Consider the following 25,226-nt stretch of genomic DNA (forward strand, 5'->3'; position numbering starts at 1 on the left):
TCTTGCTCATGCATTAACAGTTGGGGAAGACTTTCGACAGACAGAAAGATTTCATAGAAGACCACCAGATGGCAGCACCATGACAAAAATAAAATACGCCACAATATTTTCTTCCAATTTTTCACGTTGCTCTGCTTAATTTAAAATAATTAGGCTTTATAATGCATTTTTTATGCATTATACCAGAAGATCATCATTAATCTTTTAAAACATTTTAATGTATTACATTTCAGTCTGGATAATCATTACAAATATTTTATATGATACGATGGTATTAAACCACAACAAATTCAAATAAAAGGGCAGATGAGAGAAAAAATAGAAAATAAAAACTGGCTTGTGAAATTCTATCTGCGGTTAGTTGAGACTTCGTCATATTCAGACTCATTTATCTGAAATATTTATTGCTCAACGTTGGTGACCCTATAAATAAAATTGACTAATAGCTCTCCTTATAGAAAAGTCACAGGAAGTAACCTCCCACATTAGTTACTCATGCTCTTGTGTGTCCACACCTCTGGGTGTGTCCCAGTAAAAGCAGCAGGTACATCGCAGTTTGGTTCCTGTGTCTCTGCTGGGAAGACTTGAAACCGTCCAGGATGGCTCTGATCGCCTTTTCGCTTCTTTTGCTCCTCTCTGTTAAATCCGGTGAGTCTTAAGTTTGTTGTTATTTAAATTCTTAATAAATCTGTATTTTAAGGTCTATTTTAAGTATCCAACGATTTATGTTTTCGCTCTGTCCATGATGTCTGCTATGGGTGTACTTTCACTATTTGAATGAAAAACGACTGCTTTATTTATTAGATTATTTTTATTTATTTATTTTTATTTTGCTTTTGCTTACTCGCAGGGTTCTCTGCTGGAGAGAAAGTTCTACCCGACGGTCCTCTGGATGTACTTTTGGGGAAAGATTTGACAATAAATCTCCTGCGTCCAACAGGAAAAGACGATATCATAACCTGGAATTACAAGGGTTCTACATCAATTGGTACTGTAAGACCTGGTGCGGTTACAATTACAGATCAATACAAAGGCAGAGCTTCCATTAACGTCACCGACGGGTCCCTGACTCTGAAGTCCATAAAATCAGAAGACAGCGGAGATTACAATGTAGTTATAATCGGGCTTACAACTACTATTCCCGCAGAAGTTAAAATCCGAGTTCTGGGTGAGTCATTATTGCTTTATCATTGCTTTTTATTACAGTCTGACTTTTTAACTGCTTAGTCTCTCTTGCAGCTTATGCGTAAACTGCTCCACAAAGAGTTATTTAGTTTTTTTTCCCCTTTATTGTAATATCTTTGGTAATATGTTAGGAATTGCTGCGTCCGCAAAAGTAACTGTGACACATAACAGCCTACTGCGAGAAAACATCCCTCCGCCAACAGAAACTCAGGTATATCCATGGCTACGCCTCGTATTTCGTACTAGCCACCTTACAAGGACTACGGGGATGGGGAATACACACGCCATTCAGATGTGTTTAGGTACTGTTAGTGTTTATAAATTTGCTAGGAGTGCATATCAGAGAAACATCATGAAATTTGCTGGAAAAGCCACCATTCCCGTGCACCAGGAGACATCAGGGCGTGGCTCCTAGTGCTCTACTTTGCAGTTGTAATTTGTGCTTGTTTGCAGTTTCTTTGGATAGCTTGAAGAGTTTTACCCTTTTTATTTTCTTTGTGTTTTTTTTATTTTAGCATGACCCCCTTTTTAGTGTTGTTTTGAAGCCCAGAGCCCATTTGACTACTGGTGTCCTAATTTTACCACATTTGTACGTCTACTCCCTGTATTTCTGTTCTGGATTTATCCCTAAGGATAAGGCTATCATGTTGATTTGCTTCATAGTCTTCCTGGCTCTGTGAAATAAACCAGCTTAGAAAAACAGCTTCCCACCAAAAATCATATGTAAATTCTTCAAAAAGACACACATGCAGTTGTCAGGCATTTTGGGAAAGAATCAGTTCTTCTGGTCAGCACTCCTTATATACAGATTTGGACAGATTTGTTGGTTTTATTAGTCTAGGTACACATTCTGGCTTTACAGCAGTATCATAATCTCAGACCGAAAATCCTACGTCAAGATGACTATTTCTTGAAATAAATGCAATTGAAGCAAGTTTCATTTTTTTGTTGAACAGAATGTCTAGAGACTTACAATCAGTAATGTCCTTCTTGTTTGTAAAGATTACATTAAAATAGATGAAGTTTGTCTGATTCCCTGACCAGTTACAGACTTATCCATAAGAGGTTGTGTCTTTATATTCTTCAAGCAAAGCTATTGTTGTCGTTCAAATATATATATATATATTTAATTTAAGTTCAGATTTATTTCCAGCTGCTGTCATTTCTGTCGTCATTGGAGCAGATCTGTAAATTAGTGTAAGAAGGGGGAGTTCTTACAGTTCAGATTCAGATGTGGCTGCCACTCCTTTACATTGTTCTCACACACCCACTGTTGCCTAATCTGCCGTATGCAAGTAGTACAGTCATTGTTGGAAGTCCTGGATTATCGGTAGCCAGTTAAACAGGTCTAATGGCTGCAATAGTTCGTCCATTTTCTTTCACTGTATTGATATGTTGATTTCAGCTCACAAATATATGTTGAAGAGGACTCAGCCCTGGGTGTGTGCATTATTGACTCTTTGCTCTTCATTATAGCCAGATTTCATCAACAAAAGAACATTTTCCTTAAGATCTTAGTGGGGATACCTTTCATATGATACATATCCTGTTAAGATTTCAACAAAGTTCAAACAAATACAGTTAGATTTCATAAAACATAGATATGACATCGTGAAATAAATTCCCTAAGACTTGAATTCATTGTCCGATTGATGTTGAGAAATGTCGTTGAGATTTATGAATTCTAAATTTGACTCTGACAACATGCTAGTCATCTTCTTATAAACTTGCATGTTTCTCTGCAGAGCCTGTGTCTGATGTCATGATCAAGTCAGACCTTCCTGAAGCCATTGAGTACAACAGCACAGTGGTTCTTACCTGCACGTCTAAAGGATCTATCCTGAGCTTCACCTGGACCAACGACAGCAAGAGCATTCCTTCTGATGACAAACGGTTTACAGTCCAATCGTCGGTGATGTCAGACACGGTGAAATAAGTTCATATGCATTTTGAGATTAAGAATTTATGATTCAATTAATAGTAGATATGCAAATGCAAAGTCTTTATACACCGAGTGTAAGCTTTTAAACTAAACTGGTTGTTTAAACTTGTGAATTAAATGTGACGACATTTTGGCTCAAACTGTATTCTCTTCAGAAAAGAAAAAGTAGAAATATTGATACAACAAACTTAATCTATATCAACAGCTTTTTTTGAGCTTACGCAAAATTGTAAGGAGTTGCTGATAAATATTTAATTGGTATTTTCTCTTTAGGCTGAAATACCGGGAAAATATTCTAGCAAGCTGACCATCACAGGTGTCCAGAGGTATGACCTGGTTGGCCCAATTGTCTGCACAGCAGCAAACCCACTGCAAAAAGAGAGCAGCGCCAAATTCAACCTCACCACCTACTGTAAGTTATTCACCTACACTTAGCAGTAACGTCTTCTTAAGCAGCCTTAAAGGTGGAACTGATATTCTTAGAAACACATAACAGAATTGGATAGAGAGATTGCATTAAACTTCACAAAATATTATGATTACAAACTAATTTTGTTGCAGCTGCAACATTTACGTCTTGATCCAAGCTTAGCATAGGAGATGTCTTGAGCAGACTTTTCTTGGTTGATAAACTCCAGTTATCTCTGAGGTCTGGTCTGATTGTTTCAATTTAGACTGCATGGGAATTTGTTTTCTTAAGGACTGTAAAAAAGTTAAATGTGTAAAATCCAATAGAAAATGGAGGAATTACAACAATGTTCTCATTTGTTCTAAACTCTATACTACTGACAGAAGGTTATGGCATGTATAAGGGAGCGGCTTTGCCCTGTTGGATTGGCATGTTCTCTTGTTTTTCCCATTCTGAAGACTGGCTAAAGGTAATTGGCATTGTTTTCACCTGAGGGAAAACGGAAGACACTTTTTGACTATGTTGTGGAAATATATTTTTCCTGTTGAAACAGTGAAGTAAAAGTAAATTGAAGGCTTCATTTTTGGATGTGTGTCAAACCTGCAGCTCATATCAGTCATGGCGGTTAGACAGATATCAGCAATCTCTATTCATTTCATTCAGTTTTCATTGTTTGCCAGGTTACACTTGACTGAATGAGCTCCACACCTGTTTGACAACAAAAGGTCACAGAGACCAAGTGACCATTTGTCATAAATAGTTAATCTGCCTGGTTTTCTTCTTCAGAGTCATTCCAACATATGAGGATATGCATCACGTCTGGAGTTATTCCTGTAAAAAATTAAATCCTGTTCCAATTCCAACAAAAACCTTTATCTTAGCAATGTAAACTACTGCATTTGAAACTCCTGTGCATGTTTGCAAGGCACTCCCTTTCAAACTACCCTCTAAGGCTAAAACCACATTGTGTACACAGCAGCCTACACCTCCACTCCTTCAGCATGAATAACCTGAAAGGCGGACAAACCACACCGACCACAGCTTCAGCCTGTTATTAATTAATCAAGAGCTTACCGCTACAGTTCAGGAGGGTTCAGGAGGGACGCGTCAAGTTGATAAGAAAAACAAAGAATCTGACCATTAGTTCATAAAATCACATTGAAAATGTCATTTTTGTAACTTGCAGCTGCAGAATCACCCTGAACGGGCCTGTTTTGTGAGCCCTCACAACCCTCCTGTACCCAAAACAAGTACAACTATAAGAGAAAGCACAATCCAAAAAACAAATATAAGTTTCTTCCATCACACTGCAAAAACACAAAAGTGATTTTGGTCGAGTTTCTACTACACATATCTTATTACACTTGAAATAAGACAAACTAACTTAAAAATAGCTTTTCGAAAAATACTTAAGTTAAATAACCTGCCAATGTGGACCTAGTACTTTTTTATCAATACTTACTTAAAACAAGTTTTTTTATCTTGCTAAAAGTTACTTGTAAGTTAGTTTTGTCTTATTTCCAGTTTTCTAAGATATTTGCACTAGAAACTAGTCAAAAAAATACTTGGTAAAAAATCTTGTGTTTTTGCAGTGCATATATTAACTGCAGAAAAACAACCTTATAGACGTTATTGTGTGTATTTGTTCCATAGATGGACCTGAGGCTGTCACCATTAAGGCCTCTTCCCAGGGGAAATATGTCCCGTCCAATTCAGATTTCAACCTGACATGTTCGGCCTCCTCCAAACCCGCTGCCACTTTCACCTGGTTTCATAACGCAGAGCAGATAGAGGCCAGTGGTCCAGTCCTCACCCTGAAAGTCATTGAGGAGAAGGGATTTGGGCATACGATGGGCAACTACAGGTGTGTCGCTAAAAATGACAAGACCCAACGAAAGGTTCCATCTACTAATGTTGAGTTCTCTGTGATGGGTGAGTATAACCCGATGTTTGTTTAATCAGGTACTGTGTTATCACATTTACATCTGGAATGGTTGGCCAAGTATTTTCTTTTACAATAGTAATCTTAGTATCGTAGAGTTATTATTATTATTAACATTACCTTAAGAGAAAAAATAGTTTGAATTGACCATTAAGCCAACAATGTAATTCAAATGAGACTTTATCAATATCTTTAAATTGGAGGTAAAATATGCGTACAGATTTTTCTTTTAAATAGATTCAGTAAAAGATAGGATGTAGGGAAATAATAATATAAGTTTGCTAAAAACAAATAGGTAAGTACAGGACTAAAGTCTCAGATTTGTGACACTAGAACCAGACTGTCAAATTAACACCTACAGGCAGATCTTCTGCATTCAGGGACACCCAACAAACAGACCGTAGCTCGTACTTGATATTTTGTGTCGCAAGCAGTTTCTGTAATTTGTAGCCAAACGTTATTTTACATCTTGCTTTCTTTCACGGCTGTCGTTTCCTGCTGATAAACAATTTCTGCGTGCAAAGCTGCTGGGTTGGATGGTCTTACATTATGCCTGAAGGAGTCATTTGTGTTTTTGTTTGTGAGTAAAAGCAGAGATGTGACAGTTGGATCCAGTTTGAAACTGGCCTCACCTTTTGTTTTGGTGACTCATGTCACCTTTAGCATGTTGAGACAGCATTAAATTATGAAATCTCCAGCATTACAGCAAGAAACAAGAGACATATGGAGTCGTCACGCTTCCAGTAAGGAAGTGAACATTTGCATTTAAAAATGAAAAAGTTCCATCTAAGCCTGAAAACTAGTTGTGCCACATTTTACGGAAACATTTCTAATGAATGGGAATGAGTTTTTTTACTCTGCTATGGAGGAAGTTTTGTCAACTCTTATTTGTAGAGTAGTTTTATTTTAGTCCCATTGGATAGTCCTCTAGCATGACCAGCCTGTTTGAGACAATCACAAAGTATCTTTATGAATTATTATTATTATTTTTTTAATTTCAGAAACCATTTCAAAATCTTTAAACCATCGGAACAGTATATATTAATCACAGGCTTAAGCAACAAACTGAAACCGTTCCTTCACACCCACATGTCACATTCTCTACATATAAGTCACAATAATGACATAATACCTAAAGTTATTTGAACTGACTTAAAATGATGGCTTCCTTCTTTCCATTTATGCTTGCAGAGGCCATTTCTGGTGTTAAATTAAGTGGTCCTAAAGGTATCCTCATCGCTGGCAACAGCAGCGCCAACCTCACCTGCCAGGCTGTGCGTGGCAACGTGACAGACAGAGTCTGGTTGAAGGATGGTAAACCCCTTTCTCCCGACTCCCATGTCAAATTCTCCAGCGATAGTACCTCAATATACATCGACGTGCTGAAGAAAGAGGACAATGGGGATTACGTATGTCGGCTCAGCAACTCTGTCAGCACAAAAGAAGCTAACTTCACAATGACGGTCAACTGTAAGTGTTTGCTAAAGCATTTATTGTATTTAGTTGATTCAGTGATGACAGTTTCACGTTTAATCTTTACCTCACTTCATCCAGATGGTCCTGAAGCACCAGTGGTGAAGGGAGACCCAGAAGTGCAGTTGAACACACGTGTGGAGCTCACCTGTTCTGTCTCGTCTGTCCCTCCTGCCAAAATTATTTGGAAGCTAAATGGGACAGTGATCCCTGGTGAAACAAAAGAGAAGTTGATCTACAATAGCATAGACTATAAGAGCTCAGGAACATACACATGTGAGGCAAGCAATGAAGTCACTGGGAAGTCCACCAAATCCCTCCCTCTCTCTGTCACTGTCAAAGGTAAGATTATTATGCCAGTCAATTGTTATATTAGTATTACATCAGTAGTGCCAGATGCAGAACACAACTGTAGATTAAGTGAGTAGCACATATTTTGGTGTTTTGAAATGTTGCATCATTTAACTCCCTAACTGTTTTGTTAATAATCTGCCAGCAAAACCAGAAACCTATTACTCTTGGAACACTTTGCTACAATATTTGTTTGTCTGACATCACAGAGAGTAAGAGCAACCTGACTCAAGAGTCGTTTCATTTTCCTCACCTTCAAAAATTACATTCCTGGGTATAGACATTTTTTTATTAAAGCTTAGTAAGCAGTATGCACTTGGTAAATCACACATCTATTGGAATATCTTTACCTTTAGGACTTTGGTATGTATTACATAACATGCGTTTGAGACTTTTCATAGTGTAAATTCAAATAATTTTCTCAAAAAAGATCATTGGAATGTGGTGAGAAGATGGAACTGAATCAGAAAAGGCCTGTCTTGTTCACCATGATTGTATTGAGCTAATCTGTGCTGCTTGTAAATTGTTGGTAAAGAATCTGGATATTCTATTTGAAGCATCTGAATTATTTCATATGAACACAAGCTTTGTGCATAATGAGTTTGATTTCTATAAAGGTAATTGTTCTTCAGCACATGAAAATGATTTCAGTGAAAAACTGTGATGTTTATTTCAGAAATATATGTTTTGTCTGGTTCTGCCAGCAAATCAAGTGATCTCTTTAGCCAAATGAAAAAAGTTTTGGTCCAATGCATGCAGATCTCTGTAAGCATATGTCATCTCTTTGAATTGTTAGAATCTGTGTGCACTTTACAATTCAGTTTGAATCCTGCAAATTTGAATGCAGTGGTTGCATTTAAAAATAAAGAGTCAGAATCAGCTTATATATAAATTTACCATGTTGAATTCCAGAGTAGTTCTAGTTGAGGCTGCACAAGACAACACAACTATGCTGCCATCAAGATCTCAGTGTACAATGTTATTAACCCAAACAAGGAACTGGGATGGGATTTATCTTAGAAACTGTTTTCCATTTGTCATAAATTCATGCCTTGCATGCCAGTAGTATTTTCAGTCTTTTTGATGAAGTTGACTCAATACATCAAACATGTGACGGTGCGCAAGGTGTCCAGAAAGGCCTCAGAGAATAAGGGAAGCATCATAATGACCTTTAAGTAAAATTGGAGGCAGGAAAATTCGCATTTACTGATATCTTCATCCCAACATTTGACAATAGCATCACAGCCACACAGTTTCCTAACATTTTGCAGTTCCAGGACGCTCTCGGTTGGTTGCTCGCTCTGACAGTGTCTCTCATTCGACTGCCACCATAAAAATCATTTTGCACACAAACCACCAGTTTCCCAACAATAATGATGGGATGCCCTTCATGTCTTCTGTTTTGCAACATTCAAAGACCTTTAAACTGATGCTACAACTAAAAACTAATTGGACAAATTTCCCATATAAAATTTAAAACTATCTCATGTGATCAGACAGATACACCTTACTTCATCTTTCTGGTTCGAGCTGTATTTCATCAAACCCAAAAGAGCACAGGTCTTATCAATGTGCAAACATTTTTTTTTGTGATTACTGGGGCTTTAACTGTTGTTGTGTGGTGTTTTTCTAGAAAAAATAGACGAAGGTCTCTCAGATGGAGCCATTGCCGGAATCGTCATCGGATGCCTTGTCGCAGTTGGAGCCGCCATTGCCTTGTTCTTCTACTGCAGAGGGAAAATACCGTAAGTAGTCTTTGTCTTTGTGCAGCAAGTTTTCATGCAGATTTGATGATGAACAGATCAAACGGTGAAGAAGAGAAAACCAGAGGAAAAGGGATGAACTGGTGTTCATGTGTGAGAATACCACAAATCCAATTCCATTGTCAGTGTTGTGCTTCCTGTACTTTCAGGACTTGTTTTTGAAATTTCTCTTAAGCAGAATCCAGGCTCTATGGTGTTTCTCTTTTAGTTCATGCAAAAGGTCAAAGATAGGATTTAGGTCAAGTTCTTTGACAGAAAATGGTTTAAAGGTTAGTTTGTTGTGTACAGGAGAACTGATTGGCATTATGGGGGGAAATGGTTCAACAGAAACTCTTGTTTTAAACATCTGTGAGCTCATTCTTGCTAGATCTAAGGACCAGTTGAAACCAGAATAAATTCAGTCACATGCATCAACATATTTAGAAGCAATGAAAGAGTGAATTGTTTTTAATCCTGGCAGCGTTTAGCTCTGCTATTGTCTCTATAATTTACTGTCCACTGAGTCCAAGAGAAAGCTGCTGTTGTGTTTTTTGCTTCCGATGAATGATAAATTGTTCTACTTCACTGCTTCTTGCCGTGTCTGTAACGCCTCTCTTTGTTTCTGTTCCTCAATATTACGACCACTTTGTGACCTTCTAGGAAATTCTGGACATTCCTCTTGCTTTGGTGCCTTGCGACATGTCAGGATGATGTACAAACACATCCAAATTATGCAGTTGCTAAACTCTTACAGCACTGAATTCCTTGTGTTGCATGAAAATATTTCACCACTGAATCCAATTCTTGCACCTATGAAAAATCTGGGCAGACAGACCGAAGTCATTGCTACAAATTTACAAAGAGAAGAGCAGTCCCAGCTGTCAAAATATGCCTTTAATTGTTCTTTTTAAATATGGCATGGTTAGTAGCACCAGATAGAATAATTGTATGGATAATAAGTGGAAGTGAACAGGTGTTGTGTTCCTAGTAGAACTGAGCCAGTATGAGATTGTCATAGTGTGATAACATCAATTTGAATTGCATTTACAAAAACGGCGGTGATCCATTACGTTATGATCCATACATCCACAGAATATTCTGGTCGCTCCCAAACCTTCACGAACATCTCACTGAAAAAGTCTTTTAACCATCGGAACAGTATATATTGTTCCGATTAATCACAGGCTCAAGCAGCAAACTGAAAGCGTTCCTTCACACCCACATGTCACATTCTCTACATATAAGTAACCTTATACCACATCCGGTGGTGTTTCATCATACTGGACCACAACAGAAACCGCCATCCTGATACAAACGAGTGAGTCACTGAGAGATATTCACATTCCTCGCTTCAGAAACTAGAGGCAAAAAGTTTACACGCAGCTGAGCGCTCAAAGTAAAACTTTACAAAACTAAAATAACACTACTTGTTACTCTTTTCTTCTCTCTGTAGTAAATTGTGATTTTATTAGTAGTTTCATTTTATCACCTAACTAAATTAATGGCCTAATTCATTTTTTGCTTACTTTAGGAAGGTGACGATTTGTAGTGGCCAATAAAAGTCAAATCAGAAAATTGGCTTTGTTACATTTATTGCCTATAATGGCAAACCAATAATTGTCTCTTTAAAAAAACTGAAGTGCTGCTTGCAAAATTCAACAAGCGTGGGTTGTGAGAGCATACATCCAACAGCCATCCAACCGGTACTTCTACTTTTGTTCCAAAGAAATACACTAAAGAAAAAGGAATGAAACCGTCACTTATGCTTTCGGTTAAAGTGAGACTTCTTTTGCAGCACAAGGAAAGAAGCCAAAGATTCATGAGAATTGTTTCAGCCATCCCAGAATTACTTACACAAAGTGTAAGAAGTACTTTAAGCCTCTACCTTCAGGTTATTAAAAGATCTCTTATAGCTGAAGAACCAGTTCGTCATGTGAGATCGTGTTCTTTAGGTAGATCTTTCCCTCCTTCCTTGGCCTTTAGCAAATCTCCTGTCAGGATTATCTGATGCTGCGGGGGTCATCGGGTCTCAGGCTCAGATGTAGTGGGAGGTGTTCTTATTTAGAGGAACTCCCAAAGACCCTGAGGCCTCGAAGGTATTCACTTGTCAATCTTGCCATTGGGTTGTCTTCATCAAATGTCAATGCCGTTTATGTTAAGGGCAAACTGCTCAGTGGAGTTGTGTCTGGTAGGAAGAATCCAAGTCATAAATTCGTCTTCAGCCTTCTCCCTAAAGGTTCTGGATACACTGTGTGTGAAATCGCCCCACACTCTCTAAGATTAAATACTTATAACGTTCTTCAGATGAGATGATGAGTTTGGTTGCTGTCTGAGGTTCCTTCTGTTCCTGTCAGGATTTTTGCACATAGGTTTGCTTTGAGGGATTTGATTTGGTGACCGGTAGAGCTTTTTTTTATCTAATCTTGAAAAGCTTCTCTGCGCTGGGGCAGATCAACCTGGCAACATGGTAACAAACCATGTGATACAGGAGTGAAACTCAAACACTGCTGGGCGGCCCTTTAATCTTACAATCCAGACTTTAAGTGCATACTGCAGATGTTTTGGTCAAATATGACATTTGAGAACTTTTTGTGTAGGTGGAAGGTAATGCAGCTTAAGAGAGCTGTCAAAGAGGTGAAGCCAGAAGTGAGGAAGGAACTAAGTTAATTGTTGCATTCAGCCTTCTCAGACATGCCAAGCCAAAAGTGGCAACAACCAAAATGCAGACAGAAGATGACAGACTGTGCCATAACCTGTACTGGCAGTTCAGCACAAATATGCCAGCTCAGCAATAAACATGTTGCTGCAAAGAAAAATTATTTCTTATTAAAGTGTTGAAACGTAAACGATTTCAGGTGTAACAAGTTAAAAGCTGACTCCTTAGTCCTACCTCAGTATTTCTTGGATGACACCGCCTATCAACTGCAATGTTATTTTCTTAATACACTTGCACAGTCTAGGCTCTTAAAGTACCAAAAGGTAGTAGTATTGTCTAATACCCTGCATAGTTACAGTGTCTCTATCAAAAGAAGTACTTTTGGGATTTAGTGGAACAGGAGATTTGCATCGTGGATGTGCAGCAGACAGATAGGTAGCAACTACCTATTTGCACAGTTCTCTCCTGTCAGTATGAACCCAAAGTAACTAAGGAATGCTTCCAAAACCTTGTTAAATGTTTGCCACAATCAGCTAAGGCAGATCTCGAGCTAAAAGGGGATCCAAACTGTCACTAGCAGGATGTATTTGATAAAGTGTCTGTTGAGTGTATTTGTGTATTCAAACATCCAACTTTTCGAGGGAAATTGCTACAAAACAACTGACTGTTTGTGCTTAAGGAGTCAGTTGACCTCAGACTGGAGGGCTGAGGTCAATTTTCCTGGTACTTGAATGTTTTGTGCTCGAGGGGAAAACAAACATAAAGGATGAACAATAGACTAAAGCCTAGGAGGCCATATCTAAATGTCTTCAAAAGTCAAAATAAAGATAAAACTCCCTCAATGGGTCTTATAAGGATTCTGAATGACAGAAGAAAGCACGTAGATTAAGCTGCAGGTGCAAACTGATAACATACAAAGAGACACTGCCTCAACTTGTGCAACACAATAAAACCACCCATATGAAACATTGTGCAATCTGTTTTGTGCATAGGCATACGTACAGTTATGCCCATGTTTTTCAGACATCTAGCAGTTATATTTCAGAAAAAGTTAGATTAGCAGCTACCTTATATGTATTTACAGTTAACCTACTGATAAAAAAATAGTCACTCACTTCTACCCATGACTACTCTAAAAACATGTAATTTTTACAAACACTTATTCCTGCAACAATGACTTTATAAGAAGTGCATTTGTTGATGCTAAGTTGTAAGAGCAAAATTTCCATGGAGAATGTTTTTTTTCTTAGATAAACCTTAATCTCATGGTTTTTGTAAAGCTACTTTTTTGTGAAAACTTGCAAAGCACATTAAAGTAGATTGGTGCAGTTAAGTCAAGAGAAACAGAGACCAAATGTTTTGTTTGCTTAGGAACCAAGGTGCAACGACAAAGATCTTGATAACGTTAGATTACTATGTGATAATGTAACTTTAGTCAATGGCAGGGGGCCTGGAGAAAACATCCTGTCATGTGTTACACCACCAGAGGCACAACAGAAACTGAAATCCCAAAGAAATGTAGAAACAGACAAGCCAGTGGCAGAGTTTCATATCTACAATGACTAGTTGAAGAGTTTGCAGCCCTTGAAAGTTGAAACTTTTTGCAAGTTCTTTACCACCAAGTGGAAAATCTGTTTGCAGGGCAACTATTAGTTGTGTACTCCACACATCTGGCTCATATAGAGTAATGGCAAGAAGAAAACCAGAGTTGAAAGTTAAAAAGTCCTGTTTCAAGTTGTTAGCAAAACATTTGGAGGAAATGTTGAAGAAGGTTCTCTGGCCAGAGACCTAGATTGGATGTTTTGTCTTCTGAAACAAATACTAGGTATGATGGAAAACTTACGCAGCAGACCACCTTGAACAAACCACCCCTGCTGTAAAACATGGTGGTGGCAGCATCATGTTGTGGAGATGCTTTTCTACAGCAGGGAGATGGAAACCTGTCAGAGTTAATGTGAAGATTGATGGAGCTAAATACAGGACAATCCTTGTTGATGTCAAAAGACATTAGACCTGGCTGAAGGTTCACTTTTCACCAGGAGTTAGAGAGGATATTGAAGCACATAGGAAACAGTTGACAACCTAACCCCAATATTCAAGTAAAAATGCTGCATGAATAAGAACTGGCAAAGACTTGCGTCTAAAGAACTGACTTCATATGAGAATATAGGACATTAGTTTGTAGTTTAGCAACATGGATCCACTGGAAAAGGTTAGCAAACCGAGTAGCTTTTCGCATCATATTCAATTAACCTCAGCTGGTTTTCACAGGCATAGAAGAAGTGAGAAACAAAACTCACAGGAAAGTCGCAAACAAATGTGATATCAGTTTTGCTCCAAGCTAAAGTGCCCACTGTCCCCACATGCTTCCTCTTGTAACTGACCCCTTTCATTTAGGATTAGCTTCGTCTGGTGTTGTGCAAACAGGATCTGAGTGCATTCCCGCTTCTCCTCAAGTGTCACTCACATTCAGTAATGGAGAGGCGTACGGAGAAACAGCTTGGCAAACCGTGCAGGTTTTAGAGGAAATGCATATTACCCCTCACCGCCTGGCAACTGTGGCACGCAAATTCAAATTTAAATTACAAAGTGAATAATCAAATATCAACATCTGACAGAAATTGTTGATTTACCAGCAGCTTATACATATTTAAGGAAAATGTTTGATTTCTACATAATATAAATTTGGAATAATATTTAAAGCTCTAGATTTACCAGGTAGGTGGTAAGACCCATTTAACTGTATTACTGTGGCGTCTTCCTGCTGCCTCTGATATAGTTGTATAGTTGAGTGAATATAAGAAAAATAATTCCTATTCTATGCCATAAAATACCTGGAGAGTGGTTAAACCAGTGACTATAACCCTAAAGACTTCTTCTTTGTCATTTTCATTTTGAGTTTTGAAAGTATTTGCTTGTCGCTGGAGGCAAATCCGTCAGCAGCTAGCTCACACGATGTTGTCAGATTCTTATCTACTGAGTGGCTCACATCACAAAGTGCACTTGTTTTTATGCACACACAAGCTTTGAAGTTCATTTTCAAACTTGCAGACACAATTTCTAAAAATGCCTACCTAAGTTGCATCCAGTTGTTGATTATTTTTGTTTTTATTATTATAAACTGCTTTAGGGTGCAAGTATTGGTTACAATGGCCAAACTTCTCAGGTTCTCAGAAACCTGTTTGACAAACTCAACCTTTTCGGCAACATGGTGGCCTCCTTTTCTTTTCTGAGATTCTCCTTTCTTCAGCAGAAAGAAAAGGGTTCTGTGTTCAACTAGCTTCATCTTTCCCGTGTGCAATCATTCACAAAATGCTTTTTTTCCACACCCCTTTATGATACTGCATTCAGATAAAAAATAAAAAAGCTGCCTGGTGGGAAATCCCACATATCCATCAGTCATAATTACAAGTTGGATGTAGAACTCCATGTTTTGCACCTGAAGCTTGTGCCTACAGTTAGGTTGACTTTCTTTCTTAGAAATAGTAACAGGCATCTGGTTCTGTTTGTTTTAATAGGGTTAAGAACAAAAACATTACATTTTTAACATGCAAAGCATGTCGGCTGTTGTTGGTCTTACAATAACAATTTTAGGGGGAACATTTTTTGCCGGGCATATTTGCAAGAAGCAAGTTGTAACATCACCGTGTCATCGGATCTACTCTAATTTTGCTATCACTGAATGATTTACTTGCTGAAACATCTGTTTTAACTGTCGACGCTGCAGTGTGATTTGATTATACTTTGACTTCATGTCTGCAAATAATATATTATAGAAACCTTTGACCTCAGTTTCACTCTCAAGTCTGATTCCAACAGCCTACTTTACCTGCTTTTAGTTTTATGAGTCACATTTTTGATGGGGTATCTTTTAAAGCAGCTTCTTGGCTTTGCTAGCGTGTCAAAGAGTCATTGGTGTTGTTTTTTGTTCTCAGTGGAGCCAGGCTTACATTTTGAAACTATTGCAGGAATGTTGTTGTCATGTCTGGACTCGTTCTCCTACGCTCACCTGTGTCGCTGCTCTTTATCGCATCTTCTGGTGTCGTTTTGATCTTCTCTCATCTCTTGACCAAATCATAGTGGCCACATCCTTTTCCTCACTATCTCAAACATTCTTTAGCTATTTTTTGCTACTTCCGCTTTTTAAACAAATTGAATGTGCTGCCTTGATGGTTAGCTGTGCTGCTTTGCTTCTCAAATGTGAGCGGTTTTCTGGAGTCGTCTAGCTTCGTTAGGGACAGAAAATCAAGCAAAGATTTAACATTTAAAACAATTAAGAACCTCAAATAAGAAAGACAAATAAATGCTATAGTGAGATTAGGCTGACTCTTTTGGGAACTGATGATTTCACAGTGAAATATGCATAACACTTGCATAATATCTATTATTTCCTCTTTTTTCTGTTTTTCTATCAAGTTTGTGATTTATTAAGTGATGCAATGCGTATAAATTCTTAGCATATTCAGAAATAGAGTTTAGGCTCAATCCTTGTAATCATTCAAGTACAGTCTGTTCAGAATATTTTCATTTAAGTTCAGGACAAATTATGAGTTTAAGGTTTATTCCACCTTAAACTAGAATGGAAATATACTCTATTGTCCCTCAGTGAGGAAATTCTTTAATTCAACTTTCTTAATCGTTCCTGTTTGTTTGCTGCCTAAGGTTATAGAGACCCAATGACACACTTACTGCATGTTTTCCCAGCGGTTTCTTCCGTTGTTTCATTTCTCTGAACTCTGTTGTTTAGTCTGGTTCTGCTCAGCACAGTTTCAGTGATAAGGTACAGTGACTCACCTGCAAGGCATTTGTAGGGCCGGTTACTTTCACAATGGCTCTCCCTGGCTTCCTGATTGCACCTTTACGGTCACATAGTTACTTTTATGAAGGGGAAATTAAAAAATGCTGGGCGGGAGATTTGAGTTCAACAGGTAGAGATTAGAATGAAGTCCAGATTGCAGGTTTCCGCTTTTCTTTTATTCTATCAGATTGTAGATGTGACGTTATCATCAGTCTTTTAGCAGTGATAACACTGAGGTGCCCTGCAGAAATGTTGAACGTTCAGCATGCAACTCTGTTAAAAAACTGGAGAAAAGTGTCTTTAGTGACAGGCCCTCTGCCCCAGACATCTCTGAAATTCATACGATTGTTGTCATTCTTTTTGTCGGAAACTGTTACTTCTGTAGCTACACTGCAGATAAAACTGCAACAAATAAATGTAGCTAGTCACAATGACTATCAGATATTGTGAACACTGGTACAGCTGCAATTTTGTTTGTTTATTTGTTGTTAATTGAGCTTTAATCAACAAAAATGTCCCTTCTAAAGAAATGTGCATATAAAGCTCAGCAACTATTTTTGTTACAACCAGATCAACAGATTGTTATATTTGTTTTTTTTTTTTTTTTACATTTGCAGCATACTAAGTACATTTAAATGCAAAGGCTTTTTTTTTTAACTTTCTTAAAGGGACAGGTTGAGGTCATTATTAAAAATTATGCTTTTTGCTGTCATAGTGCAATTTGTTTGGAGAAAATGAACAAAATCCTCAGTGCAATAGGAGATAGGCACCAGCACTTCTCCCAACTCCACTAGGGACAAGGGTGTTAGAAAATGGATGGATGGATGGAGAATATAAAATATTCATACGTGTGAGATGAGACCCTAAAAAAGCAGATGAATAAACTTTTGCAGGAGTCTATTTATGCAGCCAAATAATGTCTCTGTCACTAAGGTTATGTTAATCAAAACTGCTGGTTGTACCAGTCTGTCTGGTCAGTCATTCATGAGTTCACTGGACAAATTTCCCTGGGAAATCTAAACAGTCCCCAGGGTTTTTCTACATTTGCCTGGATGAGAACCATTGATACAGTAAAACAAGTGACAGCCTGTCTCAGTATCTAAAAGTTAGCTCCGCCCCTGAAGCTGACTGAGTCGCGGCTCATCTGATGCAGCTGTAGTTCATACGTGTTGCTCAGCTTAGAAAAGAGCCATGAATTTGTTTTTTTAATTGCTAAAATGTTTAACCGGGTGTTAGCTTTACTATGCTGGTTACTTTTAACATTTTCTATAAGCTCGCAGAAATGTGATATGGCTGAAAGTCACTTAAAACGATCCGAATTATTCCTCTAAGAGTGCTTTTATGCTAAATACGAGATGAGCTGTTTTAGTAACGAGATCACCAATATTTAAGTTTATCGAACCCAGAATTAATTTGTGTACAAACTGTTTAAAACTTCAGACATGATTTGTTTTTCAATGGAAATGAGTGAATTTTTACAAATGGCCTCCAAGCTAAATTTATTTTAGAGTTTCGAGTGCTAATCTTCTTTTTAAGAATTTGTATTTGATCCGAGACGATACTATTTTCAGAATGTCTCAGTGAGATACCAATCATCCCAAAAGTATGTCGAGGAAATAGTGATTTTTTTTTTAATTTATTTTGTTTAGCTGTTGTTTGATCTTGAACCAACTGAATCCTGCTAGCATTAAGTTTGGTCCACCTGAAAATATTTGTATCTTTCCAGCTGAAATTAAGATGGTAGAAAGGAAGAATCTGTTGTCTTGCAGTTTTGCCAACGATGTCTGTCAGAGGTAAACACTGTTTCCGTTGTGTTTTTCAGAGTGTCGTCACCATACTAAAGACGTCCATCTGCTGGTAAGTCACTGATAACTGTATTTGTCATGAAGGCATGCACTTAAAGACATTCTTAGTTTGAAGTTGAGCAACACCCATTTTGAACTGATGTTCAACAATTACACATTCCCAAAATTCAACCTAATATGCAGATTCTGATAGAGGTGATGTAAGAATCTGACTTTGCAATTGGCCTCGTGATTAAACGCCAACATTGGTAAATAATCACAAGCCTCCCCTCGTGCTCATCTTTGCACTAACGTCGCCTGTGTTTTTCTGTGTGTTCTCTGGGTTTGATGATGTCAGTATGAAACCAGTACAGTTGTTACCAAGGCCGTCTCCACTTGTCTTATGCAGCCTGGGGCGTCTCTAGCTGCAGTAGTAGGGTTGTCACTGTGCTTGAGGCTTTGAAACAAGACCACGTCTGAGCCTTGCAGCTTTTCTTTTAAAGCTTCTGTCTGCAGCGTCGCTGCTGTTTGCTGAAAACCGTTTGATCTGCCAACACAAGACCACAGATAAGAGTAAAGCCAAGCCAACCAGCAGCTGCCAAGTTCTCTTAAGAAAAAGTCTTCTGAAGCAAACATCTGTGGTGCAAGACAGCTTAAAAAAACAAAAAATTCAAAATTGTGTTATATACAATGTGTTTGCGTTATTTATTTTTGCAGTCTATCAGCTTTCTCATCAAATAAATTAGCAATATTTTAAAGACTTTTCACAATGAGCGAACGTTTGCGATGGTGCCTCACTTTGTTGATTGCTAACATACGACATGATTAGTCTGATAGTAGAAGACCCAGAACTAGACATAAATATTTTACTAAACATATTTTTGACACAACACACACAGCCAGTTTTCCATAAACTCTCCTCATGCTTCTGGTGTTTTCATCCAGCGGATTTTGCTAAAGTACTATGCTAATGCTAACATGTTTTGGTACAGATTCACCGATAATTTGGCTCAAAACACATTTCAGTGAAGCTCCAGTTAATTGTATGTGGGCAGAAAACAGGAAAAAGTATTTTCACCTAGCAAGAAAGTTGTGTGGTAATTTTTGAAGAGTAGTTTTTCAGCTCTGCTCCCCCAGGTTTCATTTATTGTTTGGGCAGTGAAGCATGCAGCTCAGGTCACACAACACAAAGGAGCGACAGCAGCAATTATAGTCTCTCTGCCACAGCGTGATGTCATAGTTGTTGTCCTTTAAAAAGGACAACAACTTTAGTGTTTTGCAAACACTAAAGATAAAAACAGACTGATTTTTAAAATGTAGTTCCTCCATTTTGTCTGGAAATCCTATTACAAATATAAAAAAAAACACTTGTGATTAGAAAATCCTGAACTTCACAACATTTTTGTGATTTGTTTTGCAATAACAATAAAAGTAAGAAGAGTGAAGAAAGTAAGAAGTAAGAAGAATTTGGGTTTGTGAGACTCTGAATGTATCCAGAGTCTCCCAAACCCAAATTCTTCTCACGTAAATTAAACTTAATATCTTGATGGGTTCAGTCTGATGTCCTGCAGCTTTATGCATCTCTTCTCCAACACACCTGAATCAAATGAATGGCTTGTCACACTGCAGAGCCGAACAGCTGAGTCTGAATCGTTTTGGTTCAGGTGTGTTTGAACAGGAATGCATCTGAAACTTGCAGGCTTGTTGATGAACGGAGTCGGGCATCCCGACTTCATTCACTCATTACATTAACCAATGTAACGACTTGCACCATTTGTATCTCCAGTTATGTCGATGTTGTGTCACAGCTTATATTAATTCTGACATGAACCAAGAGTGAATTTCATCACTTTTGATAAATGCAATAAATGCCCATCCCTACCTGGGATCAGGTCATGAAATCCCCGGTTGTAGTGCCAGACAGGCTAAAGGATTGTCTTTATTGGAGCAACAGAGACATTAACAGGCTGTTCTTTACAAGACAGGTTTTCTTCAACTCCTTCTAAACAGACCTTAGGCTTCACTAGACGGTAACACTAAACAAATACTATTACCCACCTGCATGGCTCAAGTCATTTTTCAACAAACGTTTCTGTTTGCTGTCCTGCTGTGAGCTGTGCTGATGAGGAAGTAGCATTTGTCCCTAGTTTGTATTTCTGTTTCATTTGCAAAGCACACATGCAGAGTATTTTCAGGAACTACCTGCAGTTCTGCTCCTACTAATAGTTACTCTGACATCATCCTGAAGAAATCGATGCTGTGATTAAATGTCTGTTACAGTTTGCTCAGTTGTCAAAGATGACTAAAGCTGAAGAACTGATCTGCTCTACTTTTGTAACACTGACTCCTCTCCTCTGCTTTTGTTTAGGCTTGAAATGTCTACCGTTTGGGTACCCATGATCCTCTTGTGCATCTGGGAGGAGCGCCTGGGTGGATCCAGCTGGTTTCCTTTGAGCAACTCGTCCAACCAGCTTCTTCATTACGCCTCTCTCTTTCTCCCTCTCCCTGGCAGACAAGGATCATGGAAGTCTAGTTTTACTGGAATACTAGATCATGTTACGCTTTGGATTACAAACCTTTTAATTTTACTGCAACTATCTTCAGTTTCATTTTCATTTTCCATTAATAAGCTGCTCCACTTCTCTGGATCAGTTGCTTTTTTTTTGTCTGCCTTAACTACAACATGTTACCAAACCTCAAACCTCGACCCTTAGCTTCTGTCTTCCTTCCTGCTTTTTTTTTATTTTTATTTTTTTTTTTCCTGAGGAGGAAACAGAAATTTCTGCCGTGGAGACACTCATGAACTGGTGACTGCGATGAGTGACTGTCTTTATCCTGCTGGAAACATGAGGAGAACACACACACACACACACACACACACACACACACAGAGAGATAATACCTAAAGAAATGTGATGCATACATGCATGGCTGATCAAAACCATGGAGGCCACAGGGGCAGAATCTGGGGTAGTTTGGTTCAAAAACGCAGCAGGAATATATTGTATTTGATTTGTGTCACCGTCCGTTCCACGTAGGTGGAGTTACGCTGATAAGAGCCAAGCACAGCGGTGGGTTATCAGGATAAACATCTTTCTCAGAGCTTTTATCTGTAATGCCTCAGTTTGTTTGGTGCTCACCAAAGCATAAGAAGTTTTTTTTTACCACACCTGCTGAGTCAGCTTTTTTTTATTTTAATTTATCCTAAACTGAGGTCACTACAAGCCTGTCAGCATCTCTTCCTCAACCTGACAGCTTCACTCAACACCACTTTTGTGTAAAAACGAGCAAAGCTGTAACATTTACTGAATTTATCTTGTCTCTTTTATACTAGCAGACCACCATGATCTTTAAAAATAATAGATGTATAATATTTATTGATTGAAATCCTTAAAATTCCACTTTGTAAAATAAAAAATAAAAAATCAGGAAAGGCTCATATGTCACATAAATATGCTCAGGTGGTAAAACTAACAGAAGCAACACATTTAACTGCTTTCTGTGTAACTCTTTTCAAAGTTTCAAAGTCTTTAGTCTTTGATGATAAAGGAAGATAACTATAATATCCATCATGCAACATTTTGTATCTAATATCAAAACAAATGTTTTTTTTTATTATTTAATCTGATCAATATGAGCAACTATGCAGCTTTAGGTGGTTAAACAATTGAACTATCTTGTTTTTTTGCCACCTGTTTTACTTTTTTAAATCTGACTCTGCAAACGTGTTTGAGTTTCTCCATACAAGTGTTACTCTGTAATCTTAGCTGGCTCCCAAGACTCCTCTCAGCTATCAGTCCTGTACCTTTATATGTTGCTCTCTGAAGCTCAGGATCCGCCCTCCTGGTTTGACTCATCCTGTCATCTTAGGAAGAACAGACAGAGGAGGAGGGAAGGGTTGAAGATGGCAGAGACAGGACTCAGCATGCAGAGCCACTTCAGTCAGGTTAGGAGGAAGGCAGGAAGAAAAAGCGAGCAGGAAAGTGTCTTAGGCCTCAAATTCTTTAAGAACTGGAGGGAAAGTCTGATGAGCTGTCACGATGCTGCTCGTTTTTTCTAACCACAACTGTAAAGAAGTTGCTTTAAACTAAATTATGGCTTTTAGAGACTTTGTGGAACTAGTTTTAATTTGAAAAGGCATCTGAAAAACATATCTGTGGTATTTTGAAGTTCAGCATTTAGCTGTTTCTTCCTGAGTATTTTGTCAGCGTCCTTTTTTTGAAAAAAAAAAAAAAATACATATATATATATATATCTTTGTGTGGTTCATGGTTATGTGTGATCTCAGACTTCAACCTGCACTGATCTCCAGGAAAACAAGTATTTATTTTGTTGAGTTTTAGAAGAAAAAACAACCTTTAGAATCATTGGAGCTGAAGATCATAGCCCATAAGCAGATCACACATGCAGAAACTGTTTGAGTTGTAGGTGAAAAACTTCAGGTCAGTTTGCACCTTCATCAATTCATACCCCTGTTTTGGATTCCTGCTTTGTCATTTCGTCCATATTTCTGTAATTTATTTAAATTTGTCAATAAATATTTAATCTAGGCAATAAATTAGTAATGGAAAACCTCAAATCTTGGAAACCTGATACCAGGGCTGTAGGAGGATGTAGGTCCCTCGTCAGGCATGTTGCTGCAATTTACAGGAGATAAATAGTTAAATATAAATTGCCTTCAATGTTTTTAGATCTTTGCTTTATAGTTTTTTTTTAAAAAAAAGAAACAACCTGTGTTTGTGTAATTGTTAGATATTTCTTGCAACATTTCCAGAAATATCTTCTTCCACACAAAACTATGTAGATTAAATAGAAAACAAACTAAAACAAAAACTAAACCGTTTTCTTGCCCAAGTTCTCAAAACAGGTATAAATCCTCCCAAATCGAGGTACGAATTGATGTGTGGTTGTTACAAAGCATCCTGTGGCACCAGGTTCCTGCACCCACTCAAACTGAGTATTGACAAGTTTAAAACATATTTATGTGTTGAGTTTACAATAGAATATAGTGCAGAGAATGTATTCATAACAACATGTAAATATGCCATTTGTTGCCCTAAACGAGACGTGTTCATATGTTTTAAACTGCATGAAACTGCCCTTGTTGTATATAGGAGATGTTGTATTCACTGTACACAGATTTTGACTTCTTTTTTTTTTTGGATTATACATATGGGATAAATGTGTGTTTACTGTTTAATATTTTTCAGAGATGTTTTGTTATCTTTTAAGTTTGTGTACAAACATAAAAAGCCATAAAGGTCTTGAAAATATTTTCATAACTTTGATTTGTTTCACCTTTTTTATTTGATGTTTTTTTTCTTTTTATGGGGAAAATTATGCTTCTATTTTAAATGGTGTAAAAAAAAAAAAAATTAAAAAAAAGGGGGAACAACCAATCAGAGTAGATGTGTGTCTTCAAACCATCCAATCACAGAGCTCGTCTGTATGAGCATGACGGTGATCTACAGGCGAAGGAGCGGCCGGATCTCATGTGTCATTCCTGAGACGTATTTTGACACACTCACAAATGGAAACACTGACAGGAACTTGTCTCAGCAAGTAATTTGCAATGACACGTTCCACTCTGCTAATAAGAAAAAAAAATAAATATATATATATATATATATATATCTTTTGCTTTCTTTGACTTAAACTGACAAATCAAAGTTAATAAAAATGGCTATAATGACTAAGACTGCACATTTGTTCAGGTGTTTTGTTTCTTTTGGCTTTTCGTTGCTCAAAAAACAAATCAAATCTTCTGAAAAGCTGAATTTTGAATGTCTGTAAACTTATTATAAAAATGACAAAAACCAATGTTTAAACATGTCCTTATGTGTGTATTGACTCTACATAGCATCTCAAAAATTCAATAATTTCCCAAAAATGTCACCCGTATTTGAGTCCACCTGTGGGATGTTTTCACTGGGAAAAAAGCAACAGGAAAAGAAAGCATGAAGCAGCCGTATAAATAAAGCACTGTGAAATCTGAAGCAGTTGAACTAAACAGTGTGAAACCGCTGCAAAAGACTAAATAAGTTTTTTTTTTCCACTAAAATTATCATGGTAAGCTTCTCGTCTCTTGTTACACCAAACTTAATTTCACAGGTAGGATCAAAAGTTATGCAAACTAAACAGAAAAGCTCCTGTGTTGTTACATATTAATGTCCTTTCTTAATGAACAACAGCAAAATCTGCAGAAGAGGTTAAAAGTGAAAGAAACCATTAATCTAAGCAAAAAAGAAACGTTAGTGAAAACTCTCACTATCCTCTTCGTCATGCAGACCTTGTTAGTAGCAGATTTGCAAATCAACATGAAGTTGTTATCTTGCAGATGTTGTACATCCATGATGTGAAGCTCAAGTTTCACAACACCCCAAAGCTGCTTTATTAGATTCTGGTCTAATGGCTGTGAAGGGCATTAGAGTACAGTGAATTATTTGCCCTGTGCAAGAAACCAATTTTGAATAAGATTTTAGCTAAGAGACATCATTCTGCAGGGAAGCAGTGGTTGGAATATGAGCACTGTGATCATTACAGGAAGATTACGCTCAGCAGCAGTGGCTGTCATGGAAGACTGACAGAGCTGCAGTTGTGTTCATAATTTACATACTTTTCACAACTCTGGTTTTTTTGGTCTCATATGTGCACAAGCTGACATAAAAAGGTAACCATCCTCACCTGTGATCTGTCTGCTTGTAATCAGTGCGTATAAATAAACAGTCAGTGAGTTTCTGGACTCCTGACAGACCCTTGTGTTATTCATCCAGTGCTGACTGATGCCTTTTGTTTCTAAGTCATGGGGAAAGCAAAGGAATTGTCTTAGGATCTGCAAGAAAAGGTAACTGAACTATTTAAAACCAGTAAGGGACATAAAAATGGTTACGCAAGGGACTGACAACGGTCAGCAGTGACCAAACTGTAATTAAAAACCAAACAAT

General features: G+C 37.7%; 1 protein-coding gene across 2 annotated transcripts; it reads left to right on the forward strand.

The window, feature by feature from the left end:
- Positions 1-530: 530 nt before the first annotated feature.
- On the forward strand, positions 531-23,878 carry LOC103130106 (carcinoembryonic antigen-related cell adhesion molecule 20-like). 2 transcript variants are annotated; one of them, XM_007541412.2, is made up of 10 exons: positions 531-648; positions 851-1,168; positions 2,931-3,112; positions 3,401-3,539; positions 5,190-5,468; positions 6,670-6,948; positions 7,033-7,293; positions 8,936-9,047; positions 18,321-18,355; positions 20,651-23,878. In XM_007541412.2, the coding sequence occupies exons 1-9, from the start codon at positions 600-602 to the stop codon at positions 18,337-18,339; spliced, it is 1,638 nt and encodes a 545-aa protein (XP_007541474.1). In that variant the 5' UTR covers positions 531-599; the 3' UTR covers positions 18,340-18,355; positions 20,651-23,878. The 2 variants fall into 2 exon arrangements, with proteins under 2 accessions (XP_007541474.1, XP_016521154.1); XM_016665668.1 differs by having other exon boundaries at positions 2,931-3,093; positions 3,427-3,539.
- Positions 23,879-25,226: the final 1,348 nt, after the last annotated feature.

The sequence above is a fragment of the Poecilia formosa genome, unplaced genomic scaffold (assembly GCF_000485575.1).
Source record: "Poecilia formosa unplaced genomic scaffold, Poecilia_formosa-5.1.2 Scaffold607, whole genome shotgun sequence".
NCBI classification, from domain to species: Eukaryota; Metazoa; Chordata; class Actinopteri; order Cyprinodontiformes; family Poeciliidae; genus Poecilia; species Poecilia formosa.

Coding starts and splice junctions, on each gene's coding strand:
- LOC103130106 (XM_007541412.2), top strand. CDS start 600: ATGGCTCTGATCGCCTTTTCGCTTCTTTTGCTCCTCTCTGTTAAATCC. Junction 3,540..5,189: donor ATTCAACCTCACCACCTACT/GTAAGTTATTCA, acceptor TTTGTTCCATAG/ATGGACCTGAGGCTGTCACC. Junction 5,469..6,669: donor TGTTGAGTTCTCTGTGATGG/GTGAGTATAACC, acceptor TTATGCTTGCAG/AGGCCATTTCTGGTGTTAAA.